Here is a 21,053-nt window from a genome sequence, read left to right as displayed (position 1 = left end):
AAAAGACTGGGAACGCAATTTTCTTCTTTACCAAAGGTGTTACGGGCCACAGGAATCTAAAAAGATACTTGCTACTGCAGTAAGCATTTGATTTTACATGAACAAAGTGTAGAACAAATTAAGAAAGCAGAGCTAAACATTTTTGAATGAGCCATGTTCTTAGTGCAGACTGCATGTTAAAAAAGAGGGCTTGAATTCTAGTTATACGCTGTTTGTAATGCTGTCTTGGTATTTGTATCACCATATCTTAATATACTATTCTGTAAGGTCCTAACTTGCAGAGATTTCCTAGTTTTTATTCTTACATAATAGACTGGCCTACCAACGTGCTGTCAACATGTTAGTTTTTTCCAAGACAAGCTCAACATCTACGCAACAAGGTCAAATAGCTGTCTTCCTTTTTTAAATAAGATGGGAATTCTGACAATTCCATTTTCAAAGTGCAAAAAACATTCCAGCACTGAGCTGCACTCTGTTGAAAGCTAAAGTGTGACAGATGCCTTCACAGTAATCGCCAATCAGCCTCTACGTAGCAGCTGAAAACACAATACATCACTTTGATCTCCTCAGCTCTCAAAGTATTCACAATCAAGGAATCTGCATGAAGAATATGAAATATGCAACATTTCCAAAAACTGTCTCCGTGGAACTTAAATATGATAATGTATATTTTGTTCATATTTCATAAAGCATTTCCAATCCTTTATTATGCATATGAAAGGATATGTTTTAGCTTGAAAAAAAAAAAACATGAAAGATGCTTCATATTTTAGAGATATGTAGGTTTTCACTGGGTAACACAGGTGAAAAAAATAATTTTGAAAAGCCTGAATTGCTTTGAGGGAAAGACATTATTACAGAACATGCTTAATTAAGTCCCACTGCTAATTTTGTAAAATTAATACCTTGTTGAATTAGACTACAGGGAAATAAACCACGCGTACCAGCTCCACGTGCTTAAAACAAAAAGAAAACGCTGAGAAAGGGTTGACTTACATTTTGCAGGTAGGTCATATCCACAGGTAATTTTAGCTTGTCCAGTCTCACAGCCACTCAGGTTGCGACATTCAGCAACTAAGCAGGGCCCAGCAGCTCTGTGTATACAGCCATCCACTACAAAAGCAAACCCAGAAACTTTTATTTGTTAAAAGCCAGTCTTTATGTTGCCTTCACACAAATAAATGGTCACAAACATTTACTGCTCATTTTTACATTCACAGATCACACCTACTGATCTATAAGTAATTCTCCAAATATATACACTTTTTTTCTGCCAGAATTAGTCAGTGTGTTTATCAAAAAAATAATATTTAGTCAACTCCTGCTAATTGAAAAGAAAACACCTAGAAAAAGTAAAGCAGAATTAAAATTTCAATATTAGAAAAGGGTCTTATTCAAGGCTCCAAGAAATTCTCACTACAGATTATGAAAACAAATTTGATCCCCAGCTAAATGCCAAACTCTTCTACTACATACCTTCTACAATACTTTACTACATACCTTCTACCTTCCACAATACTTCTGCAATTATGCAGACTGTTTAATGTCACCATCATGTTAACACCTTATACAAAAATTCCAGGAAATAACGTATATAGATTTGAAGTATAAAAATACTTGGTTTTGGCCCTTCTTCTTTTTTACAATTTTTAGTTTTGCGTTATTCAGGCAATACTTCTGAGTTAATTAAATAAGAACTACTAAAGGTTGTGATTGCGTCTAAGTACGCACGAAAATTAGTAGAGTGCATAGATCTTTTTACCCTCCAGAGCCAACAAGAGAATAGTAGCAGCAGCAAAGAATAAAAAAAGGCTGCTGGCACAGCATTTCTGCCCTCTCAACATGCAATCAAAGAAATCATTTACTGTAATTATGGCAAAAAGTTTAAGAAAAAGGAAACAACAACAACAAAAAAGGGAAATACTGTGTGCATGAACATATTAATTACAGTAAGGCCCTAAATCAGCAGCAATGATGACGTTCAACTATGAGAAATAATCATCATATAAACTGCAGTAGCAATTGAAAAAAGGTAAAATAAGCCAAAGTATAAAGGCTAAACAAATACTTATGGAGACAAGGAAGGAAGATTCTGTATGCATATCGTTCAATATTTTATTTCAGATTTCACCAGTTCAAAGTTACGGCGGTTCCCAACAGCATGTTTGAAGAAATTAAACTCGAAAAGGTTTGAAAAGCCAAGACAGGTTTTCAAAAGACGCATATAATCTGCTCATGGCATAACCTGTGTAGTTTTCTACAGGCTAGCACGGCAAGATTTGGGCAATTCAAGGCTGGAGCACTCAGCACATGCACCGACCACTCGCTGCCCACCAGGATGCAGGGTGACCAGGTAACTCCCTCACGCCGAGATGTTTTTTGAGGCTGGAATGGAAATCACCACCATCCTTTCTGCATTAAGGGCATAGCTGGTGTTGCAATATGTTAAGTATTTTCCTGAAACCACGTATCCCCAAATGGAGGGACAGATAACTAACTGAATGAAGCCACCTCCTACTAAGTTAAAAACTCAACTGCCTTTTTTGAGCTGTTCTATGTGACAGTTAATATTCAGATGACACAGTAAAATTGGATAAGCGGGTCCTTGGCACCACCTGATCATGGCGCCACTGATTTTTAAACGTCATTTTAAAATGCTTACAGAATTATGCGATGTTGCACTTTGAATTACATTTTCTAAAATTTTCATATTGAAAAGAATGTGGATGCTAAGCCACCAGTCATAAGCTCATTGTGCACCAACTATGACAAGACGCCAAGTCTTCTTACTCTACCTTAGCTGAACTTTTAGTTTTAACTTACCTATAATCTCTGCTCAAGACACTCCAAGATGCTAATGCAAGAATAATATTTTGTAACCTTGAGGGGAAAAAAGAATGCTGGAAATCTATCCCGTGTTCACAATATCCAATTTAATTATTTTAACTTAATTACTAAATGCTTTTCCATACCAAGCAGGATAAGTAAACCGGTATGCAGTGAAACCTCAGGTATATTTTTATAAGCACCACCACCACAATCTTTACAACAGTAATATTTCCTGACACATTAACATAAAAACAGCACTGATGCTTAGGACTAGCACTTTCTGCATGATTCTTTACAGAGGAAGAAGCCCTTGTCCTCAGGAGTACTGGACAAGGGCTCAAGTCCATGCAATTATTCCCTTGGCAGTGGATTAATCATTTTCACTCCCAGCTCCTTCTTGTCCCTAGCAAGTAGGCACCCTCCCTTGAGCAGTGTCTGTGCAATAATTTGTTCAGCTCTCAACCAAATCATCTGGATAAATCAACCTCTCTTCCCCCAAACTCCATTCATTTTCACCCAAGTCCAGCTCAGAGCACAGCCAAACAACAGAACCCACAAAAAGGAACCACTGCCTCTGGCAGGGAAGTAGAAGCACAAATTTATCATTACTTCTAAATCTGCAGTGTATTAACATAACCTATATGTTAACATACCACGTGCCAGATCAGCTGTGACGGCCAACACACAGGCGGTCCCAGCTCCCTATCTATAAACCATGCCATTAAGGAAGAAGCATGCTCTTAAAGCACACACAGCTACGATACAGATGGTCTATCAGTAGTTTCCTGGAGCTGACTCCACACAGGTCCATGTCCAGTCTTTACAATCAAAGCAGACTCCAGAAAGATGAAAACATAACTGAAAAAAATTAAATTCTTAATGGAGGAAAATCAGTTCTATCATAACCAATTTTGACATATGACATGGCAAATGGAAGACATCTGCCAAAAACAAACAAGTAGACATGCATACTTCCCTTACAAAGGTGGCGTAACAGAAAATGATTGAATACTCCAGACAGGCATAGATGGAAATGCCAACATTAGTGTTTGATAGACTTCAGTGACTGATGACATGGAAGACTAGAGGAGGGGTGGACAACAACCACCACCACCACAAAATAAAAACAAAAAATCCCCACCAATCCACCCACAATTTTCCAAATAATCTCTTCTTTCTACCATGCTTTATGAAATACTTGAACAGAGATGACCTCTGATCTATGTACGCATTTTCCAGTTAATATGATAACTCAATAAATCATGCTAGAAATAGTTTCCAGTAATATATTCAATCTATAAAACAAGCTTGATAATACTTGAAGCAAAAATCCAAGCAGTGAAATATCTTGCCAAATATGAGCATTCTGCATAATATAAAGGAAAAAATTGGCAAAGGTAGAGTAGATTAGCACATCTAAACATGATACTTCAGCCTCTGCTAAAACATGTCTTAGCTGTATTAATTCAAAAAAGCACGGAACGGGCATGCTCAAAACACTTACATGAGATATTTTGTTTTCTGGAAGTATGCACTGACTAGTAATGTAAGTGAACAGAGAAGTAGGCATTGTTAACATGGAAACTTTATGGAAATTACAGATAACAGCAACAACCTCAAGAGGAAAAAATGATGGCCAAGGATATATTGTTATTGTGCAGTAAGGAGGAAGAGATTTACATGATAATAATGGCATACTGCCAAATTACTTTTATAGGAAAGTGAAGAATCTTTGATATATTGGTTTCAGATACTTCATCTGTATCATCAGTTTGCTATGTAGATCCTCATTTGCATTTTTCAAAAGAGGTTTGGAAAAATGTTAAACCGTATCCCACTGTTCCTTCCCTGGAATTTCTTTGTGGAACAGGCTGAAAAATCCAGGCACTCATGGCCAAATCTGACTTGCGTCATGTGACAGTGATAAGGAATTCTGCATCATCACTCTTTTCTATAACCAATGAAAAAATGTCATTTTATTTTGAAGCTATCACTCTGTTTCACAGTATGACTTGTTTCTACAGGCCACCCATCCTGTCCAGATTTATGGAAATCACATATATACTTTGGGTCATTTATATACACACAGGACCTGCCATTTCACAGTTACGGGAAGGATGCGGGGAAATCCTACAGACAAAACTATCAATCATAACTGACAAGAAATCCCGTCTCCTGTCCGCAATCTGATTAATTGGCATTTCTAAGTACTAGTAACACTTGAAGGTATTAAAGACAGGGCTGCTAACCATCCTTACTGGTACTGTGCTTATTGATATGAGCTTTATGCTTATAAACCAAGCTATTTCTAAAGATTTTTGAAAGCATTAATAATAAATGAGTCCTGCCCAGGGTCACCAGCAAGGTGGCAAATATCCATAGGATAGTCTCTCTTCTCTTCAGCATTCCCCTCCCAACAAAGAGGCTGCCAGGCTGCCTAACGTTCCCCACAATCTACCTTGAGGTAAAATAAATGCTTTGAAAAAACACACAGCACTTCTGCTTTCAGATGACAGCAAAGACTTAAAAGCAGGTCAACTTGTCTTTTGAAATGTGATCCCGTTATTCACTGCACTGTCACGTGCAGAGACCCCATACACATGACGTTTCTATATTTACTGCTTCACCATGGTTTGGCTGGATGAGCAGTTGGAAGTGGTTTCTTAGTTTTGAAGACCTACCTACACGAACTGTATTTTGGGGGCTGAAGAACAGCTCAAGGAGCTTGAGATTTAGCCCTGCAGTTCAAGTCGTTCATGCTTGCATAAAGCTATTAAAAGTAGTACTTCAACATTTTTTCATTAAAAATAATATTAGCAATCTCACTGCATGCATCTGTAAGTTTTAGGAGCCACCAGGGACAGCATTTTGGTCTCCCAACAATTCAGCAGAAGCCGTTAATGAGGAAAAACTCTTTTCAAAGCTACTGCAGTCAATAGTATTGGTTGCACAAAGAAGTCACCTGAAAATAATTGCTTAAAACACATGGACAAAATCAAGTATCAAAACTCCTAGGCAAAATGACAGTGTGTGAAAAAAATTGAATTCTTTGACAGCATCTTTCTCACTGCACACTAAAGGATGCTAAACAGTTAAATACTTTCTTATTTAATTTACTGTAAAGCAACTGTATTTGTTCTCCAGAATTAAAGGGTTAAAGTTCTATAGTAAAAACCCGTTAATTTACTGATGTACAATACAGAATATATCTACTTCTTATAGAAAATCTCTTAAAATTGCAAATGAAGCAAAAGCACAGGAAATGCAGAATTAAGGGTATCATGGGATGCTGCTTAAAAAAAAAAGAACCTCAGCAAAACTAGCCTTCCAGTACAGATGGTAATAAAAAAGGGTAAGGTAATCAAACACCACAAAAAAAAAAACAAAACAAAAAAAAACACCACACCAAATTCCTCCAGGAATAATAAGGCCCAAGCTTCTTTTGTGACCTTGTGTGTGAGTCTGGATAAATTGAATTTACAATGTAAACAACATATGCAGATTTATCATGTTATATTTTAAGAATCTATACTTTTTTTTTTTCCCCATAGTGATTCCCTGTTCTCTGGTGCTTTTCCAGATTCTCTTTTCTTGTTTTTACTAGGAAATTCAGGAGATTTACTTATTTAAGAAAGTTAACTGTTCATGATTTATCTACGAGGTGGTACTGTTCTTCCACATGGCAAATGCCAGGAGTTAATCAAAACGGAAAAATGTCATCATATCAGATATATTGCTAGAGACACACAAAAGGAAGCTGTTACCCAGACTGTAGCACACCTCTGGTATACAGTGTCCTCAGTTCTTGCGGATGTTTCAAAAATGCCCATTGCAAAGATGTGTGAAAACCAGAAAAAAAAAAAACAAACCCCAAAACAACAAACAAACAGACAAAAATCCCCACCAAACTACAAAGCACCAAACCCCCTCCCCCTAAAACTCCCCTGAAACACAACCAAAAAACACCTCCCAACCAAAATCAAGCTCATTCTGCAAAACTGGTGAAGTACCTCTAAGAAGTTCATTGGAATCAAGTGCTGCCAAAGTTGAAACTGCACCTTTGAGACTGATGTCAAGGGGAAATAAATCTTGCCCAGCAAGAGACAACAGCTGCTGATCTAATGAACAAAGGTGGGGATCTTAAAAAGATTACAACACAGATGCCAGTCGGCTGCTGCTGCTAGAAACGGCAGTTTATATTACGTGGATGGCCTCTGCCATTGGGAAGTTTAATGAACCGAAGATTTTTAATCAATGCGCTGGTTTATAGGCCTCCAACATAATTAATTTTAAATACTAAGCATTTATACAGTACTTTCTGGCCAAGATCTCAAATACTTTAAAAAAGTTGAAAAGTCTTTATGCTTAAAATTCTCCATCTTAAAAGCAAAAAGCACAGATGAACCATTTATTTTGAGATGGCTATTTCACTGAATTAGGTTCACGTTTCATGACAGACAATCTAAATTTATAGTTCCTTAAATATTCTTTCTTTCAGAAACTCTTAGTGCCTACACCTGAATTAAATCAAGACAAAACTGAGAGTTAAAAACCTTGATGCTTAAGCTACCGATTACCCAATGTGTCAATTCACATTCTCTGTACAGAGCCTATCTTAAGAACCAATGTCCTGAGGCTGCACAAGGGGCCTCACTGCAGCCAAAATTAAAATTCTGGGTTCTCCCAGCTCCAACCCCTAACCCATGCTGCAGGGAGAGTTTAATAAAAAGTAATAATAAGACGTAATGAAACCATTATTTCAGTACAAACTGCAAGGAACAGAACTAATAACAATGGCACGTGTAAGCCTTACTGTAAAGTCAGACATGGGAAACTTGTATTTTAGAATATTTAGTGAAATCCTCCAAACTTAGCATTAATACCCACTAGTTATTGCCTGCTACAGTGAAAAGTGCTTGCAATTAAATTATAAAACCTAATGGTTGCTTTAAGAGAAGGCTGTCCTTGATCTGGATGCAGTTCACATTCAAGCATAACCAGAGCTGCTGAAAGATCCAGCATAATCAATGTCCAAGCTATAAACTGGCAAAAAGACATATGGAAATAAAGAAGTCAACAATGTTTCAAAATAAAGCTCACTTACCCATGGACCTGTTAAATTTTAAGTGTTCTACATTTATTGCACACAACCAACCATTCTGACTTCGACAAAGACACAAAACAACAGTAAACTCACAAATTCTGGCAGATTTTTTATTTTAGTCAAGTATCTCAGGATATCAAAAACTCATATTAAAAATATATGAAAAACCAAATAAAAGTTGTTCTGTCATGTTAGCAACGGCGATTGGTAAATTCCTTCCCTAAACAACTAAGCAATAAAGAAAAGGTTCATTTTATCTCATACTTAGGACATCATCTTTCTTAGCCTCCAAGTGCTCCACTTCGATTTTGTAGACAGTTATAATGTCAATAGGATTCACAGTTTTGTCAGCCCACTCAAGCGGCATAAGGGCTCAGAGAAACATGGGTCTGATAAACCTGTCTGAATGTCACACTTTTGGCAGGAAAAAAAGAACTAGGAAAGGCTCCAATAGTGTTTTTCCAGTTTTCCCCAGTCCAAAATGATGACATTAAGGCATGTGTGAAGGAACCGTTCACTTCCTTTTAATTGTGTTAGTGTTGAGACACCTGACACACCACACTTCTCTACAGATGGAAATGAGACAGCTATGCCTTAAATACCTCACTGCAGCAAGCAGAAAAAACACGTGTTGTTGTTTATTGAGACGTGAAATGATAAGCTGAATTCTGGTGAAATTTCAGCCTATTCCATGCTATTAAACCAAACTCAGCTCACGTTCATCCCAACTTGTTCCCCGAGCCTCCCCAACTGACTACTAGGAAGCTGCCAGGTTATTTTCATGTGGTATCACCCTGAAAAAATGGGTTTGGTCACTCCAAAATCCTTTCCTCAGCCTCCTGGGCAGTCAGTACTTCATTTCCAGCTGCATACTGCACAGATTGGAAGGACAAAAAGGTTTATCTACATTGCACTGCTAGGATGTCTACTTTGTCCTGAATTTCCATCCATGTTAGTGTGTTGTTATTACAGGACTCATTCTTCATCAAGAAAACAACTCTGAAGTCCAACTTCATAGAATCACAGAATCATCTAGGTTGGAAAAGACCGTGAAGATCATCCAGTCCAACCGTTAACCTCACAATGACAGTTCTCAACTCCACCAGATCCCTCAGCGCTGGGTCAACCCTACTCTACAACGCCTCCAGGGATGGGGACTCCACCCCTGCCCTGGGCAGCCCATTCCAACGCCCAACAACCCCTTCTGCAAAGAAATGCTTCCTAAGAGCCCGTCTAACCCTGCCCTGGCACAGCTTGAGGCTATTCCCTCTTGTCTTATCGCTTGTTCCTTGGTTAAAGATACTCACCCCCAGCTCTCTGCACCCTCCTTTCAGGGAGCTGTAGAGGGTGATGAGGTCTCCCCTCAGCCTCCTCTTCTCCAGACTAAACCCCCCCAGTTCCCTCAGCCGCTCCCCATCAGACCTGTGCTCCAGACCCTGCACCAGCTCCGTTGCCCTTCTCTGGACACGCTCGAGTCATTCAATGGCCTTTTTGTAGTGAGGGGCTCAAAACTGGACACAGTCATTGAGGTGCGGCCTCACCAATGCCGAGTACAGGGGTAAGATCCCTTCCTTGTCCCTGCTGGCCACGCTATTGTGGACACAAGCCAGGATGCCATTGGCCTTCTTGGCCCCTTGGGCACACTGCTGGCTCCTGTTCAGCTGGCTGCCAATCAACTCCTCCAGATCCCTCTTTGACTGGCAGCTGTATCATGTATCATAGCCTCTTCTTATGCCCACCAAAAAAATAAAAAACTCTGTGAAACCGATTAAGACCCTGTGAAAAAAATTATAGCTGTGTATAGCTGAAAAGGCAGGAAATCGGGAGGGCTAGTTATAGTCTTTACACCAACCATTTTAGGGATACAAATAAAATTCTATTAGTTAAGCTTTAACCTACCATTTAGGGGTTTGCACCACTCACAACTTAAATGATGTAAATCTTTAGGGAGATGACATCAGAACTTTTCCCACACAGACACACTTTCACAGCCATTTGCAAATTAGGAACTGCTTAACACTTATTTCTAACTCCACACAGGAGAGTCGATGCCCACTTCCACATGGACCAAGATGCCAGCCTGCTTCAGCCCCTCATTTCTTTTTTAAACAAGCACCTTTCTGCTTCCTCCCTCAAGCAGAGAAGAAACTCACAGTAAATATCCACATTATTGTTTTCAAAACCTCTCTGAAACTCTCTTTTGCTGTGATGACTATTAAGCTATTGATGACATTAGGCTACTACCATCATATCAACCTCTATCCAATGCATAGAACTATGGAGTCTGTTTTTCCTCCTGTACTGTTTGGAAACATTAAGTTAAATTATAAGAAGCAGTAAAGAAACAAGTATATAAAAAGATAAAAAAAAACCCCCATGCCTGCAAGGGCAATGAAAGTCAGATTTTATTTTAAAAAGCTACTTACTAATGTTCTCACACTGCATGTAAATGAAATTAAGAACACAGACACAGGACAAACTGGTAGGACTCGGTGTCCATCTGTCTCGGTAACTTAAACCACATGACAGCCAAAGGAAATCCTTAGAAGAAGGGGCAAGATCAGAAAAATAAATTATTGGTGCTTACACAGAATATTCTTCCATCCCTCCAATACTGGCAACTCACAAACCCGAGCAAGAAGTCTTTTCTGCATCACTCTGGACATGGGGTATTTTTTGTTTTTTGTGGGCATCCTGTGAGTATCTCAGATTCACACAAGCATTTGGATTTGTATCTTCCAATTTTATGCAGTCCTCTGTGTAATGTGGACAGCACCACTAGCAAGAAAATAAATACTGCAGATTATTCTGAGTAAAAGCATGCTGCTAACCTAGAAAAAGAGAATGAAAACAGAAAAACTACTGCAAAGTCTTTAAGGAAGTTTTGTTTGTTTTTTCCCCATTTACAACATACACAGTCAAGCACTTCCTCTCTGTTGTTCGACAACTATTTTTCTTTGGGTTTTTTGCAATACATCTTTTCCTTCTCTGTAGGTTTCAGCATTTTCAGGGCTTCGCATGAAAGGACAGGACACTGCAGTGGTGTGCTCCATTACCTGCTAACGTTTCAAAAATACTAAGTGCATGGGCCAGTCACGGCAGATGAATTGTATTAAGCCAGAAAAGGTATTTGCATATTTGGAGTACAGTTATTAAGCAGTCATCACACAGTGATTATACAAATTTATTCACTATGATCAGCTAGCAGTTGTCAGGCGCAGGTCAAGGATTTAGACAGAGCAGGCTACCATGTAATAATTGTAAAATGACTGTGTAAAAGGGAGCCTTATAACTGTGGTGCATCCTCACAGCCCAACAGGCTGTTGGCATGTCATTCCTAAGAGTTTTAAAGGTATAGTGACAATTTTAAAAAAAGAAAAAAAAAAGTCTACAGTTAACCACTTTTTCCCCACTGAAATGCAAAGGGATGTAATCTAAGACCTTCTCTTCACAAAGAACATGGAAGGAAAGGCATTCTCACATAGGTCTTTGTGGATTTGAAGCCTGAAGGCTTCTGTAGCAAAATATGACTTCTAACTAAATATAACTAAGCCAGACACAGGAGAATGTAATGTTCCTCTGTAGCTATAGGGTGCACCAAGCACCAGAACACTATACATCACTGCAGGAATAAAAGAATACATTAAAGACTTTGAGAAAACCTGGGAGAAGACACTGAGCCTGAGCCAGACAAAGGAGATACGTGATGCAAAGGGAATAGCTCCACTTCCCTGAAAAATCTTGCAAAAGAAAGCTGGGCAGGTCTGCCAAGAAAAAGCTTTCGTGACTTATGACTTCAAATATTATGTTCTAAACACTTTTCACAAGCAATTTGTTTGTTTGTTTTCAAGAGCCACCTTTTCCCTTCCCCTCTCACCCCTACGGGTTCAGCGTGACTACGCGACGGCACTGAATCTTCATGCAGGTTTAAGTGATGCATTATCTATGAGAGAGAAGATGAAGAAAGTAACAGAGGAAAGGTTAGTTACAGAAGAAAAGTACGTCCAGTTCTGGGCATACTTCAAAAGGGACTTAAAAACCCACAGAGATTGTAGGAACTCTGACATAGGGCAGCAGCTGGAATGTACAAAGGAGTAAGACTAAATATCAACAAGGAGATATTCTCTTGCTTGCAGTAAGGCTTAACAGGCTATAGGAATACTACAAATTATTTACCGAGTAGCAGCTGGTTTTCTTATTTCCTGGACCATTTTCACTTGTGCTAATTTACTTTTATCGTGAACCACTGAAGGGAGAAAATTTGGTAGAGATACTTCTCAGTCTGTAATCACAGAAACATCCTCTCAATTTGGAGTGCTGTTTCAAGCCAGATTAATTAACAGTATTAATTATACAAAAATTGCCTTGCAATAAGTAAATCCAATGGAACACATGACAATATATTCAAATGAAATAAATACAAGGGAAGAAAAAGGTAAACACTAGATTAACCAGAAAATGATGTAGGAACAAGGTTCCTTCAGACAGTTTTTCAACACAAGCATGAGAACTAATTACCCATAAAATCTCAAATATTCTTTCCTTTTGTTGAGAGGCTATGACAAATCACACGTGCAACACTTCTAAGACAAAGATAACTTAAAAGATCTTGCCAAAAGATAACTTAAAAGATCTAGGACACAATCAACATTCTGCAGTGTTGAAATATCAAATGTTTTCCAGAAACATGCAAAAATACCACACACACAAATGACAATTTCCCCTATAAAAACAGTATCATAACCTGATATAGACTCATACCACGTATCAAATACAGAAGAAAAACTATTTACTCTCACTAATATGTCAGATTGCATTGCAGAATCTGACAAATCTATAGAAGTATCAGAGGCATCAGCACAACCTTTGCACATAATTAACTGTATATGGAGTAAAGGGGGCAAGCTGCCACCATCAGACCCTACCTTCCATTTCCACTCCTGGATAGATTGTCTCTGACCGTAAAATTCTGTTTCCAAAGTAAATGGAAAATCATTATACCAGCCTAAGATTGTCAGATATATTCATAATGATAGAGTGGAATTTAAGTGACTGAAAAACCATCGATAAAATGAAAAGACTGAATAACCATGAATAAAATGAAAAGGAATAAAAACTCTTGAGCATTTGTTTATTTATTTATCTAATGTCAGAAATAAAAACAAAATAATAAAAGAGCATCAGTTTAACAGAAAAACCTTCCACATAGCTCACTGTACTTGGGGCTTTTTGCGGTGTAATCACTTTGGACAAAAATAATTTTTAAAAGGAGAAGGACGCGAAGCCTCATAATAGCAAGTGACGTTTAGAATTAATGGAAGACTCTGAATCCAAAAGTTGCACAGGGAACAGCTCTGAGCTGTTCAGCATCCAGCCCCCCACAGCGCCATACCCCATGAGCTTGTTTAATCAAGTCCCACACAAGCTTTTCTAACCTATAAGAAAGGTAAGCCTATAATTAATGAACATTACTTATCTGAGCTGGCTACAACCCTCCTTATGCTCCATGAGTTGTGGGAAGGGAAATTAAAGTACTAAGCACAGCTTAAAACTACAATCTAATAGTTTTCAAGTAAGAAACAAGACATCCCACTCAGATGGCTATATTTACCAGTTCAGTAACTCTGGTAATTCCCTCCCAAATAACTTTATGTTTGTCCTAAAACACTATTAAAAGAGAGATAAGGAACAGAAGAACTAAAGAGCTGGTTAATCTGTGCAGCATCATTATGTATTATTTAGTTTAATATCTTCTTGGTAAATACAAAATCATTATGTGCCATTTTCTTCAAGAGAACATTGTAGTAAATTTGGTGTTGCAACAGAATCATTAAAGTATAATAGTGTACACAGAAAAATTCTACTGATTAGCAAGCAAAAATATGTAATTATAGCCACAGTGTGGGACTCAGTTGGCTGGTGTTTTATTGCATACTGCTTTGTAAGACCACTTTGCTGCCAAAACTAATGAGGAAAATACTGAGTTGTTACTTCCAGTTGTACTAGAGGGTTTTGTCTTGATTTTATTGACATTTATAAAGCGATCATCACATGTAACAAACAAGCCACAGTGCCAACACTGTGAGCTGCAGTCTACAGTAATTAATGAGTAAACAGCATCAATTCCATAGCAATATTCCACAGATACATAATGTACTAACTCAATTTTTAAGACGTAATTCTGGACAACAATTTACGCAAAGCATCTCAAGTTCTCTGCAGTTTGAACAATATTAAAGAAATAAAACAAGAGCACCAAGTCATGACTTTAAAAGGAAAAAGCAGCTCAACATTAGCCCATAAAAGTTTTAGTAAACATATTCAAATGTGCATATGTCCAATATATAAAAATACTCTTTCTAAAGAAAATACATACGATCATAAGCAGAAAGACTGAACAATATATATCCTATGATATTAGGTATTATACTTAAGCCTCCAGATCTTCCTTTCACCTCCTTTCATTGGTGTGCTGTATGTGTGTGTGAGGTATCTTCCTAGCATTGTACAAAAAAAGATCAAAAGTTCCAGTTTTATAAGGTTACAGAGAAATAAAAATAACAAACAATCTGTTTCTGAAGAGTTACATCAAAACCATTAAGTTATCAAATTTACTGATTTTTTAACCATATGTGGTTCATATCTAAAATGCAGCCCGATACCATTAGGAAGAAGTAATTATTCTAATAGGCCAAAGCATAAAGTGGACATGGAGAGGATATATAATGCTCGCTGAAGACACCAAAGCTCCAAAGACTGTATCCATGATGGACCCTGGACATAAATTCCACTTCCAGATCACCCTCCTTTCTCAAAATGTTTATGGAACAGAATTTTTACCAATATTTAAAAACAAAAACCCCAAAACATTTAATATCTTATGTTAATGGTGTCAAATGCGGAATAAATTTCAACATAATTCTTAACATTACTCCACCCACTGTCAGAAAGTATACTTTTTTAAATAGCTTTGCCTACTTAATTTCATGATAGCGAAATGCTTGCAAATAGGAAGGCGTATGTAGGATTATGAAAAGGACTACAGTGTATTTGGCAAGGAAGCCTGGAGAGGCATTGTGAAATGCCATCTGTACAAAGGGTACATTAAGCCCCATCTGCATCTTTCTATTAAAATTTAGCACTTTGGGTACATCTTCATTAGCAAATACAGAGAACCAATAAGAGCACACCTGTGGAGTGTAACAACTGGTGTTGAGAACCTGTTGTATAAATACTATGCAGATTTCAGGATTTTTTTGGTGGTGAAGATTTTTTTGTTTGGTTTGGGTTTATTTAGTTTCATTTTGGGTTAGTTCTTATCTAGTCCTAGGACTGAATGCCAGTTTTTCAGTGGAATGCATTAGGGACACATCCTCCAGGCTACTTTTACCAAAAAAGAAACCTAGCTCATGCTCCAAGACACTTGACGATGCTAAACACCAAAGCAGGGAGGAGAGTCAGGGAATTTCTTTCAAAAGCCCCTTCTAGGCCCCAACTATAAACCACAAGGTAAATACACCCTTTAAGTATTGTTTTTAGTTGAAATTGATTTGAATTTTTCAGAATTTTTAGCAATGCTTGAGTTAGTGTTGCTGCAAATAAAGGGGAAAAGCCCCTCCCACACCTAAGTAAAACAAATTTCTGCATTACAAGAGGGCAGCAGTTCTGTTACTGAGCCCCAACAAGCTGTATGAATCAAAAGTTCAAAAGATCAAAGTAACAATTCACATCCAACTCAAACTCTGCACCAGCCACACACAGAAGTCAGCACGATAGGATATTCATCCCTTAAGGTTTTAGTTGTAAACAGGCACTAACAAACAACTGAGCAACGGCAGCACAAAAACGTTCAGCAGTCACCCTAGGGTACAAGCATAAACAAGCTTTGTCTTAAAATGACTAATATGTTCTGCTTGCAGTGGTGATGTTAAGGATGAATCTTTGGGAAGCAACAAGACTGAGAGAATGATGGAGAACCTCTTTCAGAGCATCGAGACAACTTAACACAAAGAATCTAATGCCATAGATCTAGTTACTTCTGACGGGAAGGTGACTGAGAAAAGTAATCCCCCCCTGCTTTCACAATATTATACATAAATTTTTACACAGCTAAGTACCTGTGAAATACGCATCTCAGTTCAAACTGAATAAGCAAAACAAGAATATGCTGATGAAACATTTTACAAGACAGGCTCCAGAAGGCCTATGGTTAACTTACCATTCCACACTGTAAATATTACACGTTTCAGTACTACCTGCATCACACTGTACAGACAAGCTTATCACAGTCCTATGGAAAGATGACGTCTTTCAGTCCAATAAATGGACATCTTAGATTTACTAGCTTTAACAGTATTCATGTATTTTATTTTCCACACATATTCTTTCATAGAATCAGAGAGTAACTTAGGCTGGATTGGTCCCTGGTGGTTATGCAATCCCACCCCCTGCTCTGTTTTCCTTCACAAAACAAAAGCATGGTTGAAATAGAACTGCCTTCTACCCTTCTGAAGTGATGAAAATCTAAAGAAAAAAGTTGAGAGGCTGTTCTACCATCTAAAATTATTTTTACTAATTATGTTTATGCTCCAGGGTAAAACAACACCAAACACCTACATGTTATTGAAAATAAATGTTTTTCAATTATTAAGATAGAAGAACGAAAGCTGAACAATAATTGGCACAAAAGGCTCGCTCAAAAACAGTCCCAAGATGACACCTATTCAGTTTGGCCAGGCACCTATTTGTGGTGATAGCAAGAACCACAAAAAGTAGGTGTAGCTGAAGTATTAAGGAGGATGAAAGGTCTAAGCTGACAGCAAATACAAACCAGATCTGAATACTCCCATCAGCCATCCATATGGGGAGGCCAGGCTATTATTTGTTATCTGAGGATTGAGGTATGCACAACATGGGCAGGCACTGCAGGCAGAGAGATGAGCGCAAAGATCCTTAATGAGGGACAATCTAAAGCCTCAAATCTCTCAAGACATAACATGGTGTGATTCAAAAAAAAGAAAGGGCTGACTTTTAACACAGATTTCCGCAGAAAAACGGGGTTCTGATTGCTTTTCCTCACATCTTGATTATTTTTTGTAATTTTCCTCTTCCTTTTCAGCAAGAACAAGGTTGGGGTTTTTTTATACCTAACTCTTCTAATTAGAAGGCCAGCTTCCTGATCTGTTGACCTATTGCACAATATGATTTTAATTAGTTCACACTGGCATGCAATGTCAGGAGTTTAAGTATTGTTTTGCCTGAACAAATCTATTTGCCCATTGAAAGCACTTACATAAACAACACAACAAAAGCATTTCATTGTATAAAATCCAGTAGGATACAGTTGATTACTGTCCCGACTGTCATAAAAGGGTGAGAGTGACGTTCACGACCTTCTGAAAGGCAGTTTTCTCTATTGAACTACCCTTCCTACTTGATATTTTTGTTTTAAATTAATAGGCGTTTTTTTTTGTCAAGTACCAATATATTGTTCCTTCTCTATTGATGCCTTATGTGCATGTCAGCACAGATACAGATATTATAAGAAAATTAGATTTGAATAGAAATCTCATTGAGCAATGTTTCACAGACCAAACATAATTTGAAAGCAAGAGTTTTTATCACATCAAAACAACTCCTTAAAGCTTTACATAGCTTTTTTTTATTAGAGGAATTTATGTACTTCACAAAGGAGACAGACACCAAATAGGAAAATACAGAGATGGAAACTGAGGGAAAAATGACACACGGTATTTTCATTACCTTCCAGACCTTCCCTGTTTCTCCAAAAAGCCCCACTACACTCAGTTCTTCCACATCTCCAGCCTGGATGTTTTTGGTTTATGGCGGGGTAAAAACCACATGTGCTATACTGAATCTGAAATACCGGCCAGCCACAAGATGACAACAAAATATATAATGGTTGAGTCTCCCTGGATTTCCCCACCTTAAGAGAGGCTTTAGCTTCTCTCTGGACATCAGTTTTCAGAAATGTGCAGAAACCTACTTGTTTTGAAACTTGCAACCCTCTGTCAAAGCACATCTGCAAATAACCATTAGATTAAATAACATGTTGGGAATTAATAGCAGGCAACAGACAGCACAAGGAAACCAGAATAAGACTGTTTCAAAATCTGCAGACTGCTCATATAGGATGTGGCATAAACAAAGCACAAATGGATACTATCACATATTTCCTTTCCAGTTTGGCAAGAAATCCCTGATAAAACTGTTTTGGGCTTCAAGGAGCCCTAGGTTTCACTACAACAATCTGCCCATCTGTGAATGAGTAAGTGAAGTGTGTGTACCTGTGGTCACAACGTTTATGAAATACAGCAAAGATCACGGACATGACTGACAAGATGACTCAGTGAACATTATGGTATGAACTTCCACCTCTAGCATTTATTGGTGGAATATTGACCAAGAAGTCATTCAGTCTGAACATTTTCTCGTGTTCAGCAGATTCCCTATCAAATATGAGACAGGTTAGTGTTGCAAGCCTAACTGCCTGAAAGCAACAAAATAGCTCCTCAAGAGAGTATTAGCACTTTTTTTAGATGCCATAGAGTTAATCATTGTGAAACTAATAATGTTCTCTTGATACTTCGAAGAGATACCCCAGGAAAGTACAGAATAAAAATTGAGGAAAAAAAAAAAAACTTTAGACAGCCATGTTCAATCTTTCCCTTTTGTTCTTCATAAACTTGCAGGTTTTAAAGGAGAATGTAATTGTTAAGTGTTCTCAGAGAAACGTAGCCTAATTAAGTTTTAATTCCAATAGACCAGAAGGTATAATTCTTCCCTGAAAACACAGAGCCACATTTTAGCAGCATTTCCCAAAAAGACGACATTCCTCTGTAATTCCACAATGGATTTAGTCTGAAAACTTGGCACCATCTCTATATCATAACAGACCTTCGTGATACAGGAGTTCAACCAGACTCCTTGTCTACAGGACTCCAGGTAGTCACCTTGGCCACAGATGCCTCCAGAATCCTGTGATGAATTATAAAGCATTGCAGGAGAGCTCCAAAAAAGCCTCTTCCTTCCTCTTAAAACTTCTTTCTACTTACTGACCTCAGGATATGCTTAAACTCAAAGTGATGTAGAAGTACATTAACGGTAAAATTTTATCACCCAGGGATTGACCCTCTCAAAACCAACAACAAAACAGCAAAAAACAAGTCAGATGGACTGCAGTGGGGGGAAGGAAGAAATGTAGAGATTTGTTATGTAAAGCTTTTTGTAGATTATAAACACTAGAACAAGCCCAAAGACCCAACAGTCAGTGCCGCTATTCTTATTTCCATTGATAGATTCCTATATTAATCTCAAGGGCACAATAAACTGTTGTCATGATGCAGTAAGGAGAACAACTTTTCACAATACACAAGACTCCTTGACTCAGATAAAAACTTCACTCACGTTGCCATCAGTCTAGCAGACTCTTTAATGGCACTTTCTAAACATATTTTGGTCTTGAGCTTGGTGAAATAGTTAAAATTGAAGCATCGCTAAAACACACTCAGAAATAATGTCTGCATGGGGCAGAGTCATCACCACAGTCAATTAGGTATTCATGGCTCTGCTCCCATTTCTGCTGCAGTAGGTGTGATTGTTGTACTTTACTGTTTCCCCAATTCTTGCGCTCCATTTAATTACCCTGGTCTAGATATCGCTTCACTACATATCAAAACAAAACTTGCTCAGAGTGAAGCAGAAACTGATTTACAACGTACAAAACAAGAGATAGTTTTTCAAAAGCCCCAAAACTGGATGCAATACCACCTGCTACACTGCAGAAGGTGAATGTGGATGTCTGAAAGGTCTCTTCAAAAATAAGGGTTTTGTGAGCGTTCTCTCTTGAATGATGAGACACTTGGGTGTATGCACAAAAGCACCACACTAACTGCAGCACGTACTTTTCCCTGGCACAGGTATGGGAAAACAACAATTAAGCTTTTTCAAACATATCCATTTTCCAACAAACAAATTCTTCCTAAATACCGGTGCTGCCAATGTCTCTCTTGCATATATAGTTAGTCTTTCTTAAAAGACTAGAGACAGTCAAATGGCATTGTTAAATAACCAAATGTGTTTTCTCTATCTTACTTTCGATTACTCAACATTAGCACAAAAATTTACAGTTATCAAGCAAATGATAAATGTTATCTGTTCATACAAAAGTGCTTTAGTGAATCAAAACCATTAACAGTTCCCAAGAGCATAAATGTAATGCTTTTATAATACTGAAAAAGAAAGCTAAGGAAAAATAGGGGGGGAAAAAAAAAAAAAAAAAGGATATGTAGATGTTACTACATTTGGGAACATATGCAGAGATTCCGCAGAAGAGGCAAAGAACATAGCTGACCTAACATGGTACAGCTTAAAAATCGTTGTAAAAGGAATTTAACGTGTTTAAGAATAGAAAACATGAGATTTGATTTCTTTTCCTTATGCTTTAGAGTTTCTGTTACAGCTCTAGTCGGTTTTATCAAGCTGAAGAAATACTACAAATTTTAGGCATTAACTTCCCCTTGTACAATTTTTTTGCTACACAGTAAAATAAGTATCCTTTGTCAAACATAATTACCATAGTAAAGCATGGGAACTTCACAGAAAGTTCTATCTTTTCAAATACCCTAATAAGATTCAGAAACACTGAAGAAACTGAAGGGACAGATTTTGAAAATTCTTCCAGGACAGGTCATGGCAACAAATAATTGAAGTTACAATCAAGATGTGCCGAGCCTTTCTGTCTTTTCAAACATGGTATTATGATGTTAGTCTGATGTCTCTCAGGGAAACAGATTAGAAATATGCTGTGAAAGAATCAACATTGTTTTTCTGCTTGGAGAAAAGTGTATCTCCTCTTGGCTGTAAGATACCCCTTGCCTTTTGGATGACTTCTTGACCTATCAACACCAAAGTTTACTAAACACCCGTTAACAAAAATCAGCAAAATCAAAGAGAAAACCTTTTCTGTTGCTTTTGCTCTATCACACTTTTGACGCAAATGAGTGATATGAGGTCTCAGACCGTAAAGTAAATACCCTACAAGAGAGTTAGAATGTGGTTTTCCCAAAGAAAGGGAACAGAGGTACTTCTGAGTAATGAG

The 21,053-nt window shown here is 37.8% G+C and overlaps 1 protein-coding gene across 5 annotated transcripts in view; it reads right to left on the bottom strand.

Annotated features, from left to right (window-relative positions):
- The window catches only part of MACROD2 (MACRO domain containing 2), an 887,639-nt gene that overhangs the window by 619,710 nt on the left and 246,876 nt on the right, over positions 1 to 21,053 (bottom strand). For all 5 annotated transcript variants that reach the window (XM_026844750.1, XM_026844753.1, XM_026844751.1 and 2 more), the window contains exon 4: positions 997 to 1,113. In XM_026844750.1, the coding sequence (XP_026700551.1) occupies positions 997 to 1,113 (117 nt within the window). The remainder of the gene's footprint in view (positions 1 to 996; positions 1,114 to 21,053) is intronic.

Source organism: Athene cunicularia (assembly GCF_003259725.1).
Source record: "Athene cunicularia isolate RWA chromosome 3 unlocalized genomic scaffold, athCun1 chr3_part1, whole genome shotgun sequence".
Classification (NCBI taxonomy): domain Eukaryota; kingdom Metazoa; phylum Chordata; class Aves; order Strigiformes; family Strigidae; genus Athene; species Athene cunicularia.
Note: the sequence above shows the minus strand (reverse complement) of the source record. Positions and strands in the feature narration are given on the sequence as shown.